Below are 16,153 nucleotides of genomic sequence, written 5' to 3'. Positions count from 1 at the left end.
CTAAAGCAACATTCCAGGAACACATCTTTCAGAAGCTATGGGCTTCCAGCTGCTTCAGAGCTGGAATACTATGCTCAAGGAATCTCCTGCAAGTCATTTTCAAATTCTCATCTATGCTACTTGACAGATGTAACATAACTATGCTGGGAAAGAACATGCAACACAAGCACCAAGGCCAATATATGGAATTGCTATTTTAGAAATAAAGTCTCATTAAAATAATAGACAACTAGTTTCCTATCAAGCTACAGAGCATTTGTTTCCTCAGCAATTTATACTAGAATGGGTAGCCTGCCACAGTTAGTTTCTTCAGCTGAAGATGAAGATTTTTCCCCACGGTGAAAAATCACAACCAACTCTAGAACAGAGTCAAAGATAATATTAAAGAACCATAGGATTCCAGTTGCTATGTTTTCATTCCTAGTTAATGTGTGCTTATGAAAGCAAAAGCAGGTAATTTTAGTTTGATGTCAGACGATCTCACCAAGTGCTATATAAGCACAAATTGTGAAATGGAGTTTAATTTGGTGAACAAAAAGACACCAAGTCTTTTTAAATGTTTTTATCCGTTAAGAAAAGCTCAGTTTTGAACAAAGAATTTACTTTACTCCATGTTATTTGATTTTCTTTTGTTACTCTCTCTCAGTTTGGATAAGGAAACCAGACAAAGCAGTTTCACTCTCTGGTTCATATCCACTAGAACAGTACTGCAATATTTGGGCAGCAATACTGCAAGGAAATTTTTAAAAGTACTAATTTCTAGAGAGGGAAATAAAATCCAATATGACTGTTTTTGAAGCACAATACTCCAGTATTTGGAGACAGAGAGAGAGAGAGATCCAGGGAGAGGACCTTTCACCCTGATATAATTATACCTTTACAATAAAAGAGTTAATTTGATGACAGCAAAAAACAAAACCTAACGTATTTTACTCTTCTGAAACATCAACCAAATTGTTGTGTGTGACCAGCTAATTAGTCAGAATCAAAGGAGGTCACATATACAAGACACCAGCAGTCTTTAAAACATAGCAACTTGGTCTAGTGGATCGGGTACTGACTTGGAATCAGGAGACGTAGATTCTCTATTCCTGTTTTTTGAAGCTGACCTGCAGAAATGTCAAGTCTCACTCATGGGTGTGAGACTCACTTATTATTAGCATGCTATCTCACTTTCACACACATTCCTAAGCTTCTCTCACTCATTTTGAGTAAATGTATAGAACATTTAAAATATTTTTACTCGGGCGCTAAAGGAGACAACAATACATCAGGGGCTACAGGCATGGGGCTGCTTTCCAAGCTCAGTACTGTGGTAAGCATGGAGACTACAGGCCTGCATTCTATACAAGCGCGAGGGGAGAGAAGAGGCTACGTGGGGGTGGGGAGAAAGGGGGAGGGTTGTGTGAGAGAATATTTGATAGTCAAAAAAATATGAGTTTGTCTAAAATATGAGTTTGTCTAAAATATGAGAGGACTTGATCGAAAGTTTGCAGGTTCTGCAAAATACAGTTCAAAATTTAAACCACATTGGACAAATTCATGGCCCTTCATTGTCCCAGTAGCAGGCAAGATTTTTTTTAAAAACATACTTTTTTAAAAAAAATGTGTTCTTCTCAAGTTCCCATTAAGGGTTGCCAGGATTGTCTTAGTTTTACCTCTCCCAAATGCAGGAGAAGAGAATGTTCAACCTTGTTTGAAAGAATAAGACACCATTCAGACTAAACCTTAGACTAGATGGGACACTATTATCTAAGTGAAGCTGGCAAATCCTGAGCCATCTTTCAAGTTTGAGCCACCAAAAGAAGTTATAAAAACAAAAGGGGGGCCACATGAATAAAATGTGAAATCAAATTAGATGTTAAAAGAAATATGGAATCTGAATCCTTTATCTATGATTTGTTAGCTTCAAATTAATGAAATTAAATTTAATTACTGTATTTATTTTTACATTTACATTTACATGTATTGTTTGGTTGTGTTTTAACTTGATTTAATTAATTTATATTGGAACCTGATTATTTTCGTTTGCTGTAAATGTATTACTAGCAATAATACACAAACTAAATATGTGTGCAGTACTGTTTTTCAAACGTATGACCATTATGACAAGATGATATGCAAAATAAACATTATTGTACTGATGAAACAATTTTCTTTTTGTTAGGTTTTTATAAAAACAATTTATTTTAAAATATTTTTCTTGTTCTGTCCACTGACTGTGTATTGGTACAGCTGTGCTGCTGTAAGTGCGTTTGTGTTGGCACGTTATGTCAACGGGAGAAAGGTCTCCTGCCGACATCATAAAACTACCTAAAAGTGCGGTGATAGCTATGTTGGCAGGGTCTTTTTCACACCCCTCAATGACAAAAGGTTTGCCTGCATAAATGCTAGTGTAGACAAGGTCTACACGAGAGGTTAACAACTCTGGTCCTCAGGGATCTGCAATCATCCAGGTTTTTGTTCTACTCAGCAAATAATTGTTTTTATTAAAATCCACTGGTTTGCACTCTTTATAGACTTTTCACATGCTCTAGACTTTAGCATGAATTAGGACATTTAAGTGTTTCATATGCAATATTAAGCAGTGTACATTTTAAAATAAACTATTAAGTGCTGGTTGGATTGAAAACCTGTACTATTAAACATAACCATGGACCAAAGGATGAGAACTCCTGTCTTAAGCAATGACTTAACACACCACCTGGAAAGTCTCACTCTTTGGGGCCATAAATCTCACTCTTAAGGACAGCCAACCTGTGGCATCTCTGTGACACTTGCCTTCTCTGTGCCTGTCTCCCACCTTCTTGTGCTCTGCTAATTTAGAGTGTAAGCTTCTCAAGGCAGAGCCAATGTCTTAATATATGTTTGTTCAGTCTCTAGCACAACAGAGTCTCAATCTACATTGGAGCCTCTACGGATATCTGAATAAACAACATTTTACAATTAAAAACACTGGGTTTTGAAATATTCCAGTGCAATTTGAGAAAATGCATGATTGTGAACCAAGAGATAAATGCACAGAGCATACATTAGAGCAAAAATATAGCCAGTTTATATTATGTTGTTTCTACAAGTCAATTACGTTTTTTGCCCTACCACCCCCTTCTCTTCCTTTTGGTTACCCCTTAGCCCAGCCCATTCCCCTGGCTCCAAATGACATAGAAGGGAAACTTCCCCAAAACAGAACCTTTGTATCAGTAATGAAGATGCAAATTCCAGTTGGACAGAAAACAATTGGAAATTACATCAGTATACACACATGTTCATTATACTTCAATACTCCAACAGAACTTAAGCATCTGTGAATGTTCCTGAACTAAAGGGTCATGCTTAGCAGCACAGCATGTTCTTACTCCTACATCAAGCAATCAAAAAACATTCTTACTTTGCTTTCTGAATGCAACTTTAAAGAAAAATATTGTTATTGAGAATACCCATACTGAGCCCCCAAAACCTAAAATTATCTTTTCATCAACAGTTAAGTAATTCTCTCCTCTATATAAAGAAATCACAACTATGCATGGAGTAATTTGTACTCCGAAATAATTAACTGTACATACATGATTGAATCTTTAGTGACAGCAGTAAACTTGCCATCCACTGAGGCTGTCTTTATAGTAAGAAAATAGTTTAAGAACTTTAACACAGCTCCAGTTGCTAGAGAAATCATTTGTGTAAGGTAACAGGAACTGAGCCCTATGTTTAAAATTCTGTAAAAATGGCACAAAAGACAGAAGTGGTCAGGATGTGAAAGTAAAAAATTGTACTAAAACACAGCATCACTCTGGAATGTAGATCTGTAGCCTTTGCCAGAACCAGTAGATTAACCACATGTTGATTTACCATTTGATCTAGTAATTGCTGGGAGAATTATAGAAGGGCTCCCCTATGTTTTATTTAAAAAACATGGAACAGAGAGACAGGTTGTTACACCTAAAATCCAGCATAACTTAAAAATGGATGTTTAAAAACCATAGCATTCAAAGCAGGACTGTACATTTATACTGATTGCTCATAGACATTTAGGGTTAGATCCACAATGAGACTTGAATGTTATAACACTCAGTGTTGCAACACCTGTCTTAAAGGAGCCTTGTCACCCAGTGGAATCTGCAGCCCTAAGCTAGGCTCCTAGGTACACAATACAATACAGAGGGAGAAACAGGTGCCTAAGAACGGAATCCACAAAAGCCAGCATGCTGAGCAGGGAGTCACCATAGGAAATGCTGAGGGGGTATGGCTAAGCCCCACTACTCAGGGAGTTAGGAGCTGAAGTCAGGGTTGGAGAGAAGCACCTGTCTTTGCTTGGGATTCTCAGCCATGAATTCTCTCCTGGAGTTAGGTGCCAAAGACATTTTTAGCAAGAAATGCCAGAGGAGGGAGAGATGGTAGTGGTGGTCGTGGTGCCCCTTTTGTAACTTTCTTCCCCATGGTAACTACTAGAGCCCTCAGCCAGTACATGAGGGAAACAGGTTCAATTCCCCCCTCTGCCTGATAGAGAGAATGTATTAGAACTTGTATCTCACTGTTCTCAGGAGGGTGCTCTACCCACTGGGTATTCTATTCTCAATCTCACTTGTTGACGCTGTTTCACTTCTTATAAATAGTCACTTGGGAAGAGACAGTGACAACGACTCTGCCAGATGGTCATATTTCTTGACTTCCAGTCTTGATACTTACCCTTTAAATAAATTTGCTGAGTCCAAGTGTTCTAATGAATCAACTGTATACACACAAACCAGTTAAATATATATGCCAAATGCAAAACAAACAAAGGGCTGAAAAAGTGGTAATCATAAAATTGCCCTACAAAATTTCTCTCCCCTGCAAGTGATGCTGAATAAATGAGTAACTTCTTCAAGAGACAACGGCCACGCTCAGTTACATCATGGAAGCCACCTAAACCAATGGGAGTAAGAGCATACAACTAAGCATAGAAAAATCTTGCTCTAGAAATTTAGCTACTATATAATGACCATATTCTACCCTTGACCTTTGTGGAATAAGTATCTTCTTTATTATAAAATTTAAATTACTTCAATGGGAACTGCAGTTCACTGACACCTCTTGGGCTCACCTCAATATCAATAGGAGATGTGAAGATAATTATTCATCTGGCCCATGGACAAACAAACAAAAACATATAAAGCAGCCTTCTTCACAGAATGAGTCTGACATCCCAGTTCAAAGAAATAAAAATATACTGGTAAATCTAGATTATTCAAAATTCTAGGATAGCCTAAGGCTTTGGAAATGTACGTAATTGGGATAAATGATAGCTACGATTAAATAAATATGTAAGAAAGAGGGAACAAGTACATAAACAAGACTTAGGCCCTATGAACTTCATGGAGGGGTGCTGGTGTAGATAAGGAACTACCTTCAGAAAAAGTTATTAGATTCTATAACATCTAGTACGCAAATTACTAAGATCTTGCCTATAGTAGCACTTATGCTGGTAAAACTTTTGTCACTCAGGGGTGTGAAATAAACACACACACCCCCCAGTGACACAAATTTTGCTGGCATAAGCGCTTGTGTGGACAGCAATATGTTGGTGAGTAAATTTTAAATGTTAAGTGTAGACTAGCCCTAAATAACTATGGACATTATTTAGGAGGATAGAGCTGGCTACAAGTGTCAAAAGTTGCATTGACAAAGAAAAAGCAATGAGCAGAAAGGAAGAGTCATCATATAGAGAACTGTAGTTTGTGACCATAGTGAAAACCACTCTGGGAACTCATCAAAACTATTAGGCTATGTCTACACTGATGGCAGCAAAGTTGCCGCCGTCAGATTGACTTTTCTGGATCGACTGAGCAGTCAGTGAAGACCTGCTCAGTCAATTCAGAAGCTGACGCTGTTAAACCATCCCCATAAGTGGCGCAGTGCAGTGAAGACTGCGCGCAGAAGAGAAGCACAGCAGTCGATGGGAGTTACGCAAGTTCTCTGCGTAGTTTGCATAACACCCGTCGACTGCCGCCGAATCACCGGGGTAAGTGTAGACCAAGCCTTTAGTGAGACATGACCAGAGGGGTCAGTTTCTCAAGTATTTATGAGAAAGGGAAATAGGAAAATACTAAGACCATATGGAAAAATACAGGAAAACATGAAATGATCCAATACAGAAAAATTAAATTAAAGGGTCTGGTTCTGCAAAGGTGGTACAGTACTACAAAACATCTACATGGGTTTCCAAAATTTGTAGTTAGATCTCTATGACATTCCCCAAAATTTACAACTAACCTACACAATCATAATTATAAGATACCCTAACAAGAGATGGAAAAACTCCTGAGCCATTCCACTCTATTGTATGGCAAATTCACTTGCCACACAAGAAAATCACAGACAATCTTACAGTTTAGGACCTCAAATATGCAAAATAAAAAGTTCAGTCTAAAACTTCTCTAGGGACTGTAAGTATGAGTAGCCTGAAAGTGATTAATTTAATAGTTAGGCAAAAAGATAATTCAGAGATAGTTACATTGTCACCTCTGAATTTCCCTAAGTTCATGTCATTTACTTAACTTCGTTTGCCATTTGGTCAAAGCTAATTATCAGTTGTTGGCATCTAATTTTGAAAAAGTCAAAACCCGGGGGGGGGGGGGGGGGAGGAGACAGGGACGGACGGACACGACACACGAACTACAGCTATTCCATTGGAAAATCTATACTGGAAGTTCAATATATAAAGAGACTCTGTACAAATGTATAGACTAAGATTAAAAAGTGACTGCCTTAACATCTCTGGTGAAGGCTGCCACAGCTGACTCATTCTGTTAAATTTTCCATTCTGTGTGGAAGCCTACAGTTTATTAATCAACAGGCTTGTCTACTTAAAAGCTGGTGTGAATGAGGGCTTTCACAGAAGAACTAAACAAGTTGCTGTGAAAAGTAATCTGTAGTACATGGCCAAATTATTTCTCACAATTAAGCTTTGATATTTCTTAAGAGCTTTGACAAACTTCCCCCAACAGTAGCACGTGCTTAATTCTTGATCATAGAAGTTCCATGAGTTATTTGCATTGTGTACAGTCAAAAGGTCCACCTTTGACATACAACCATGCCAAAGGACTATTACAGAGTTATCCCTTTCATCTAGTTAGATTTTTTAACATGGACCGAACCCCTCCATTCTGTAACTGGATCAGGTACGTAAGACCAAGCTTTAGACCTCCTTAAGTCACGGAGGGCCTTGCAACAATGATAGCTATCATCCATGTGACAAATTTTAACCACACTAATAGTCTCAGACAGTCAAATTTGTAGTGCGGGCAGGTTCAAATGTTCAAAATATTTCCTGAACACTAACATTCAATTCCTGCATCAGAAATGACAGGTGTTGGATTTAAGTTCAACCTAGTGTCTTCTAGGACTAGAGCAAGACAAAGCATTTGTTTCCCAAGCAAAACTACTGACATCAATGGCACTTTTATGTCAAGTATGCCTACAGAATCAGACACTTCATTTTAATTTTAAATCTAATACAGCACAACGCAGAAACCTAATACGTTTTATAAGGTTAGCTCTGAAAAGTTGTAATGTTACTAGATATCAGAATTGATTAAATAGAAAAGGTTGGTTCTACCAATTAAACATGAGGGCACTGTGAGAGGTGATAAGAGGAAATAATAGGGAGCTTTAATTATCACAAAATGTCAATGTCTTAATTTAAGTGACTTTTGATCTGCCAGAGAAGCAAAAAGGTTACTCAAACTTTCTCTTTCATTAGCAAAACATGGACCAGCTCTTCCAGCGTGATTTTGAATTTAACGTGTAAATCAAAGGAGAAGCACTAGCCTCTTCGGCTGCACCTGATCATTCTCTGAACATTCTTTTAATATAAACTGATCTTTACAGTGTCAAATTATTAGTCACTTTTGTAGCCTCTCATGACAAAGTCTGAATAATGAACAGGGTGTGGAAATGAATAGGAAATCTGCAGTTTTGTAATAACAGGATTTCAAAGTTTTCCTCAATATTTCAAAACCCATAACTGATGCAGGAAACTCAAATGAATTCTGCAGCATGGCTTACTGTGGCCTTATCCCAGCCATGCCATTCCTGCCCCTAGCCTCAGTTCCTGAGGTTTGGGAAAGGATCTCAAGGCATTCATACAGCTGTCTGCCGCTGTCTTACCTGTGCTGATTGAAACCTTCCCCTAGCCAGAACTGGGGCTTTCAGGGACTCTGTCCAAATATTGAGTGTTAAGGGGCGGGAGCAGAAGTGAGAACCTCACCATCTCTATGATTAATGTTCCTTCTTATGGACTTTTCTTCCCTCAGCACTGTTTATATAGACCATATATTACTCTTCTGAAAGAATGCATGCCTGTAATTATGGCAAAAGTTAGATAAATGAAAAAGGCACTCACTTGACTTATGAGTAAGTGTTGGAAGCTTGACAAGTGGCACTGTATCTGCTCATATAATCAAAAAGGAAAGCTTTATTAACCTTGATCTTGAGATGGCAAAATGGAGGATGTCATTTGCTACACAAGGCTCTAAGCTCTGATCTCACAATAAACTCTACATAGGATGTCCCTTCATCTGCACGCAGTTCACTGTGGGATCAGGAACCAAGTACTCAGTTTAGAAAGCTAATGATAATCCTAAAGTTAAGTTGTTTTACATATTAGTTTTGTTCTTTGGTGATCCAGAGGTTTAGTTTGGTTATGCTTTTCACATCCAACACTCCTATTAGGTAAATAAATTTTAATACTATTATGTTTTACTAGTATCATACACCAATCTACATATCCAACTTTATTTTCCAAGATGGCCCTTTCCCAGCCTACCACAGAAATTTAGTAAAAGGTAAGTAGATCCCAATATTTCAACTCCCACGATCCATTGTAATAATTAGGCTTATAAGTTTATCCCACTTGTGAGCCTAACTGTGGGAAAGTGGATAAAAGCTTATAAAGTGTTACAATAACCTATAACAAATGTTGATGGGAAAAGGGGAAAAGCTAAGACAGAAAGACTAAATTAATTTAAAAGAGAAGGCCTACTGATCTAACTCAAGGACTGAGCCCACTATAGAGTTAGGTCAATGTGAGGCAGCTTATGTGAACCTAATTACGTCAGTGTCCACGCTACAGCCTTGCTCCTGCTGATGTAAGTGTCCCACTACATCAATATAACAACTCCACCTCCATGAGAGGTGTAGGGCTTATGTCGGGATAGTTAGGGTGACGCAATGTCTGTGTAGATGCTATGGATTACTGAGATGGCTGTCATTCTTGTCAATTTCATAGCTCCATGCTGATACTGTGAAACTGACAAGAAAGCCCCAAGGGGGAGCCCAGCGCATGGGAGGAGGTAGCCAGGCTCTCAGCAGGCAGCTGTGCACAGAGCTGAGAACCCAGCCTCTCAATCCTCCACACTGTCCTTCTTAAGTCAGTGGAAGTGCTCCTGATGAGGATGCACACCACCAACAGAAGGAAGGTAGTGTGAATATGAACAACTGTAGGTGTAAGCTGACCTAACATAGGCTGACTTCAGTTTTTAGTGTAGACATGCCCGGAGGTAAGAGAAGTGTTGGACCACAACTCAATGAACCAAAACTGGTGTGTTCGGAATTAGACCTAATTGGAGAACAAAATAAGGAGGGAATGGACTACTCCACATACCACTCCCTTTTAGGGTCCTTAAAATAGAAGACTTTGGAGAAACGTTGGCAACAGCAACACTGACTGACTGAAAGAAGGGGCAGGAGGCAAGTTTCACCATTAGGACTGCCAGTCCCAACGTCTCCTGGAACCCCAGACCTTTTTTGCCCTAATCCTAAGAGATGTCCTGACCAGACCAGAGACAGGGACCCAGATGACATCCCCATTGCCAACTCCACAAGCTCAATCTCGACCACCAGCTGGAATGGGAGTCTGTGTCACACACATGCACACACCCCACCATGTGTCCTTTTCCTTCCCTACCCTATTTCTTTTCTTTCCTATCTCTTTCCTTCCTGAAGAATTTTAGAAGTCTTTAATAAAAGAGAGTCTTGTTCAAAACTGTTCAATTTTGGAAAGTTACAAGGTCATGTTAACATCTTTAAGCCTGAGACCACTTATTCCTTCTAAATTAATACAACAGATCTCTTAACAACTTTGAGAACAATTTTGAGAATTCTGTGCATAGACATAAAAGCTGTGCTCTGGAAATGGATATGGATTACACAATGACTACAAACGCAATTAAAATATCAAGTAACAACACTGATTTCTGATTCCTTATTTTCTGGAGCATTATTATGTAACCTCAACTTTGTTATATTAAACAGTTCTATTGAAAGTACTGTTGCTTTGACGCTCATTAAAATCAATTATTCAAAAACCACAATAACTTTACCACCAACACTGGCTTCTATCATAGTTTCCTGTCTTGGTTCAGTTAGCTATTCCAAGTGTTTAAATTCACCACAGAATCTTATCGCAAATACATCCTAGCAACTGCACACTTTAAAAGTTCTCTAAAAAGAAATACCCTATCGAAAAGAACTGTTCCTGTGTCACTGCTATTGGACAATATGCTTACCTAGAAATGATAGGAACATTGACAGAGAAATTTACAGTCTAGTCAATTTAACTTTGATACTCTCACCAGAGGCAACATCACAAGCATGAAAGCTTTTACTTGTGAAGCATGCTTTCAGTTGAACAGAGGTTGGGGGAGAACACTAAATTGTACATAAGCAACTTTTCTGTAGAACCATGCACAAGCACAGTAGGAAGTGCTGTGTAAAAAGCAGCAGCACCAGTATAATCCTTTGAGGAGCTGAGGAAAGAGACAGGCTCAAATAATGGGAAGTAACAAGGGAAGAGATAAAGTATAGGGGCAGCACATCCAAACTCAGGACTAAGATTGGTCCCAATATCAAGAAGGGCTAGGTCCACTGTGTAGACAGAATCACCTCACTGCAGAAATCCATGCCTGGTACAGACCAGATATAAACAGTCCACTAGCAACACACTAGTGGAGTCTTACTCCAACATACACCACTTTACTGACCACTCTTCATGCTATCCATACCCTATACCATGGGTGGGGAAGTGGGGGGAGAAGAACAACCATTCACACTTCTCCAGGTACTCTTCCTTACTTCATTTTATTCTTGTCTGCAAATCACTGTTGCTGATCAGAATCCCCTGGGCAGTAGTGAAACTGATGAGAATCACATTAGTTTTACTCTGCTGCTAGAGAGAACTATGAACAGAGGAAGACAGATGCTGTCAGTGAAAGAAGGATGGAAGAGTATAGTAGCAGACATGGAGTCTTGGCAGCAGAGGGGGAAAAGAATAGAATAGTGGATCCCACAACCACTGCTTCTGTGCAAACATTTATGAGCATTAAGATTTCGGGATAATAAATCACCAATTAAACTGTTCACTCACACACAGTATTCCAAAAATAACTAAGACATTAACATGAAAGAGGAATGATAATCAAGTTTCATGTAAAGCAGATACTGTGTATTACATCTGAAAACACTGAAGAACTTCATTTATTGAAGCTTGTATTATTCAAGTTAGACAACATCAGCTCAAGTTATTAAATCCAATGAACTACAGAACTATTTCAAAAAACAATGTAATGGCAGGAAGTGTTTGCAGACAGGAACTGAAGCGCAATCAACAATTTTAGGCAGAAAAAAAGTTCAATGACATAAAAACGGAGATGTTTACATGCAAAGATGAAGTACAAACTCAGCCTTAAACCATTCTTGATAACTTCTAAAATTACTCTGATGCTAATATTTTGCTCAGTGCACTTAAACAGGCAAGAAACGTCTTAACCATGTTTTAAACATCCTTAGTTTCTAAACAATGATTACAGCAATTTCTGTCAGTCAGTCTTATCACTTGAACTACTATCACTTCCTCTTATAAAAACCAACTTAACCATTTCCTTTAACCACATTACCACATATTAAGTAGTAACTTCTAGTAATTTGAGTTTCCTATTCTCCTCTTGAATATTTAAACGGAGTTTCAAAACTAAAAAGAATAAGATTCTTTCCTCCTGCAGAGTGCTCTGAAAATTCAACAAGTTTAAGCTTGATTTCAGATACAGTCTCTTCTTTGGGAAGAGGTTTGCATTCACAAAGAGCTCAAGGTATGCATGTACACTTCAAACCCAAGATTCCCGTGAAACCCCATGTCCCACCCTATGGAAGACCAACCCCTCAGCTCTGTGCACCATGCCCCCCTCCTCAACACAGTTCACTCAGACACCATGTTGCCATGGCCATTCTGTTAATACAGCGATGAGTGCTATCTAGGACTCTACCAGCTTTGCAGTGGAGTATGCCACATAGAGCCAACCTACTGAGAGACACTCCACACCTTCCAAACCATCTCATGCTCAAAAATGGGTACCTGCAGAAAAGACAGAAGTCCTCTCCTCCCTAAACGTACATCAACACTGGGGAAATTTGGACACAGAAGGGACAGAGTTCTCCACCAGTGCAGCTCCACTGGTGTAGCAATGGTAGAAATAGAAAAGACCATCATGTCACCTGGAGCAGATGCAACTTTTGAGCTTGAAAGATGAGCACTGTATCCCCCAAAGTGCCAAGCAGACAGAGTTCCAATAAGATACTGTTGGTAACTAAGGCCAGGTCTACCCTTAAGTTTTGCCTGCGTTGGTTTGTCAGTTTGGGATTTTATTTATTTATTTATTTAACGACAACATAGGTATATGGGCAAAACCCTTAATGCAGACAGCTATAAGAGCAAGAAACCGTGTTTTTACCTGTATAATGTATTTTGTTTGTCAAACCAGCGTAAGCTATACTGTCAAAAGATTTTTGCCAGTACAATTGTGTCTGCGCTAGGAGGCTTTTACAATTATACCTATCCCGGTAAGCTTTTAGACTTCACAGAAGTGTAGATAAGAAAAATGTAATAAGTTTATCTTGAAGTCATCCTGTACACATTTCCTATACACAAGGTTTCTGTTTTACTATAACCTTGTATTTTTATATTTACACTATTAAATTGAAGATGAAGAGCGAACACCCAGGTAACTTCCCACTATACAGAACTGCAATCTAAGAGCACCTAATATATAAATTTAGGCCTTGTCTGCACAAGAACTTGGCACCTATTTAGTTAGACTAACAGTTAAACTAATGCACACATGCTCCTAAATTGACAGACTAAGTCTAAGTCTAGCTTAAACCTAAATAAGTGTTTAGAACACAGCCTTTTTGCACCATTTTAACTGATTAAGTTTTTTTAAAAAAAACAGTGTAAGCAAAATTGATACAAGTCCGCATGTAGATATGCCCTTAAATTCTCATATTACAGAACTATTAAAAAGCTGCTGTAGCATACTGAGTATATTAAAAGTTAACAATGTAACTTCTGAAGTAAAAATGCTTCTTATAATGTAAAAGCTATCCGATCAGTAGTGTATTGCAGCTCAGAGCTTAACCCGTTCAGACACTTAATTCATGTAGGAAAAAGAATGCCACTCCCTCTATGGAAAGGTTTTTCAAATTTAGCCTAATGTATTTAGTTTTGACGCAAGGTTTCTTGTGTTCATAGATTAACTATTTCGTGACCATTTTAAATCAGTTATTAGATGCACTGAGTTGCTGTTGACTTTTCTAAACTTTTTGTTGGTTTAATTTCTTCTACCTAAGGTCAGTAAGTCATCATTGAACTTTAGGTTTCTAATTAATCCAACTGAAAGAATGAATTTTCATTAATTAAGATTTTACCAGTTCAGTTGTATTTATTCTGCTATATACATTCATACTATTCTGCTACATCCCCACTGGTGCCTTCAGAAACCAGCTGAAAGAAGCACAGAAGCAAAGGTGGCAATCCAGATACCCCCTTACAACAGGTTTGCACACCCCAACCCCATTTTTGGTTGGGACTGCCACTGTGAAATTTCAGATGAAAACATCTAAAATTGACCAATTTTCAAATCCTAGGGCTGTGAAATTGACTTAAATGGACCCTGAATTTGGTAGGGCCCTACCCCAAGGATGTAGCAGAATAAATATAGCAGAACAGTATAAATATACGTAGCAGAAGAAATGCAACTGAAGTAGTAAAATCTTAATTAACCAAAATTCACTCTTTCAATTGGATTCATTAGAAACCTGAAGTTCAACAATGGCATACTGACACTAGGTAGAAGAAATTATGCTAACAAAAAGTTTAGAATAAGTCAACATGAACTCAATGCATCTAATAGCGCAGTGGTTCTCAACCAGGGATACAAGTACCCCTGGGGGTACGCAAAGGTCTTCCAGAAGATATATCAACTCATCTAGACATTTACCTAGTTTTACAACAGGCTACATAAAAAGCACAAGCAAAGTCTATATGAACAAAAATTTCATACAGACAATGACTTGTTTATACTGTTCTACATACTATACACTGAAATGTAAGTGCAACATTTATATTCCAGTAGATTTAGTTCATAATTATATGGTAAAAATGAGAAAGTAAGCAATTTTTCAGTAACAGTGTATTTTTGTATGATTTTGTAAGCAAGTAGTTTTTAAGTGAGGTGAAACTCAGGTAAGACCATTCAGACTCCTGAAAGGGGTACAATACTCCGGAAAGGTTGAGAACCACTGTAATAGCTGACTAAAAATGGTCACTAAAAAGTTAGCCTATAACACAAGAAACCTTGCTTCAAAACTAAACAAGTTTGGAAAGATTTTTCAAGTTTAATCTAAGATGGAGTGGCAATCTTTTTCCTATATGAATAATCATTACATATGTTAACTTCCTGCACCTCTGAACCATTTTCCCTTATGAAAACACTATCTTCTTTCCTTTGTTTTTCTAATAAAAGTAAAGCCAACTTGGAGAGTAGCTGCTACTAGTCTTTTAGTACACCTGAGAACTCAAAATATCTTGTACAATCGAAAGCAGCAGCAATCTTTCTAAACAACCACCTGCCTCAAATGTATTGAGATTAAAGTGAATTTTAACGAGACCTTTTCTTTTAGGCGCTGGGCACCTTTGACAGTTTGGACTGGGAAGCTGAGGAGACCCATCCATACTCTTCCTAGTGTCATGACTCAAAAGCAAAAAAGCCTGAGGGGAAATGCCTGCTTCACACCCTGTTGGGCTCTTCCCAAGAAGTGCTGTGGTCAGACGGGAGGCAGTCATTTCATTGCATGGTACGGGCGGCTCACAGCCCCCTTCCCTTGGGTTTGGGGGTGGTCCCTCTTTGCACCTCCTGGGGGAGACACATCCCCCACGGGGCTCCGGGACCGGCAAGTCGCCCGCTCCACCTCCACCCAAGCGGCGGTCCCGGGAACGGAGGGGTCCCTCCCCAATGCCGAGGCCGCCGCCAGACGGGAAGTTTTCCCATCGCGGCTCCGCTTCCCTCGCAGGAAGCCCCGACCCCGCAGCGCCCGCCCGGCGCCGAGCCTTTGCGGGGACCGGCGCTCTCGCCGCCCAGGGGAGGGAGATCTACGGGGAAGCGGTGGCGCCCCGGGCCCCGCAGCTAGGCCGCGCCGGTCCCGCTGCTGCAGCAGCAGGCGGCGGCGGCGGCGGCAGGGCCCAGGATGATCGCGGCGGCGGCGGCTGCAGTGATTCCGCCCGCCCGCCCGGCTCCCCGCGCCGTCCCGCCCCCGCCGCGGGGCCCCCGCACCTTCTTGATGTTGTAGAGCCGGGTGAGCATGCCGACGCCCCGGTCGTTGAGGATGGTCAGTTTCTCCGCCAGCTTCTGCTGACTGGGCTGCAGCACCGAGCGCGACATCCTGCCGCTGCCGCCGCCCCGCGCTCCCGGCCCAGGCTCGGCCGCCTCCCTGCCCGGCCCCGCTCACAGCGCCTCCATCGCCCACCGGGCCGGCCCCCCGCGCTGCCCCGCTCCGCTTCGAGTCCGCCGCCCGGCCTCGCTCACAGCAGGCTCCGCGAGGCGTGGCGGCTTCTGCCCGCTGCCCACAGCCAGGCCGGGCTCTGCCTCCGCATCACATGACGCGCCTCTCTCTGCTGCCCCTGGCGGCCAGCACGGGGAGACGCTGGGTGGCATTAGCTGGCCTCGCTCGGCCGGGGAGCTGCCCCCGAGCGCTCCCTGCCGGTCTGGCCTAGGCAGCGCTAGACGGGCTCAGCGGCCAGGCAGGGACTCGTCTGAGGGTGGCCAATCTTGCATTTTAGTTTGTACTG

General features: G+C 40.5%; 1 protein-coding gene across 4 annotated transcripts in view; it reads right to left on the bottom strand.

Moving 5' to 3' along the window:
* The window catches only part of NCKAP1 (NCK associated protein 1), a 116,632-nt gene extending 100,688 nt beyond the window's left edge, over positions 1-15,944 (bottom strand). For all 4 annotated transcript variants that reach the window (XM_067549077.1, XM_067549078.1, XM_067549079.1 and 1 more), the window contains exon 1: positions 15,639-15,944. In XM_067549077.1, coding sequence (XP_067405178.1) covers positions 15,639-15,746 — 108 coding nt within the window. In that variant the 5' untranslated portion in view covers positions 15,747-15,944. The remainder of the gene's footprint in view (positions 1-15,638) is intronic.
* Positions 15,945-16,153: the final 209 nt, after the last annotated feature.

The sequence above is a fragment of the Emydura macquarii genome, unplaced genomic scaffold (assembly GCF_026122565.2).
Source record: "Emydura macquarii macquarii isolate MOO-44397 ecotype Brisbane River unplaced genomic scaffold, CSIRO-AGI_Emac_v2 contig_1253, whole genome shotgun sequence".
NCBI lineage: Eukaryota > Metazoa > Chordata > Testudines > Chelidae > Emydura > Emydura macquarii.
This window is presented reverse-complemented; position numbering and strand designations above follow the sequence as displayed.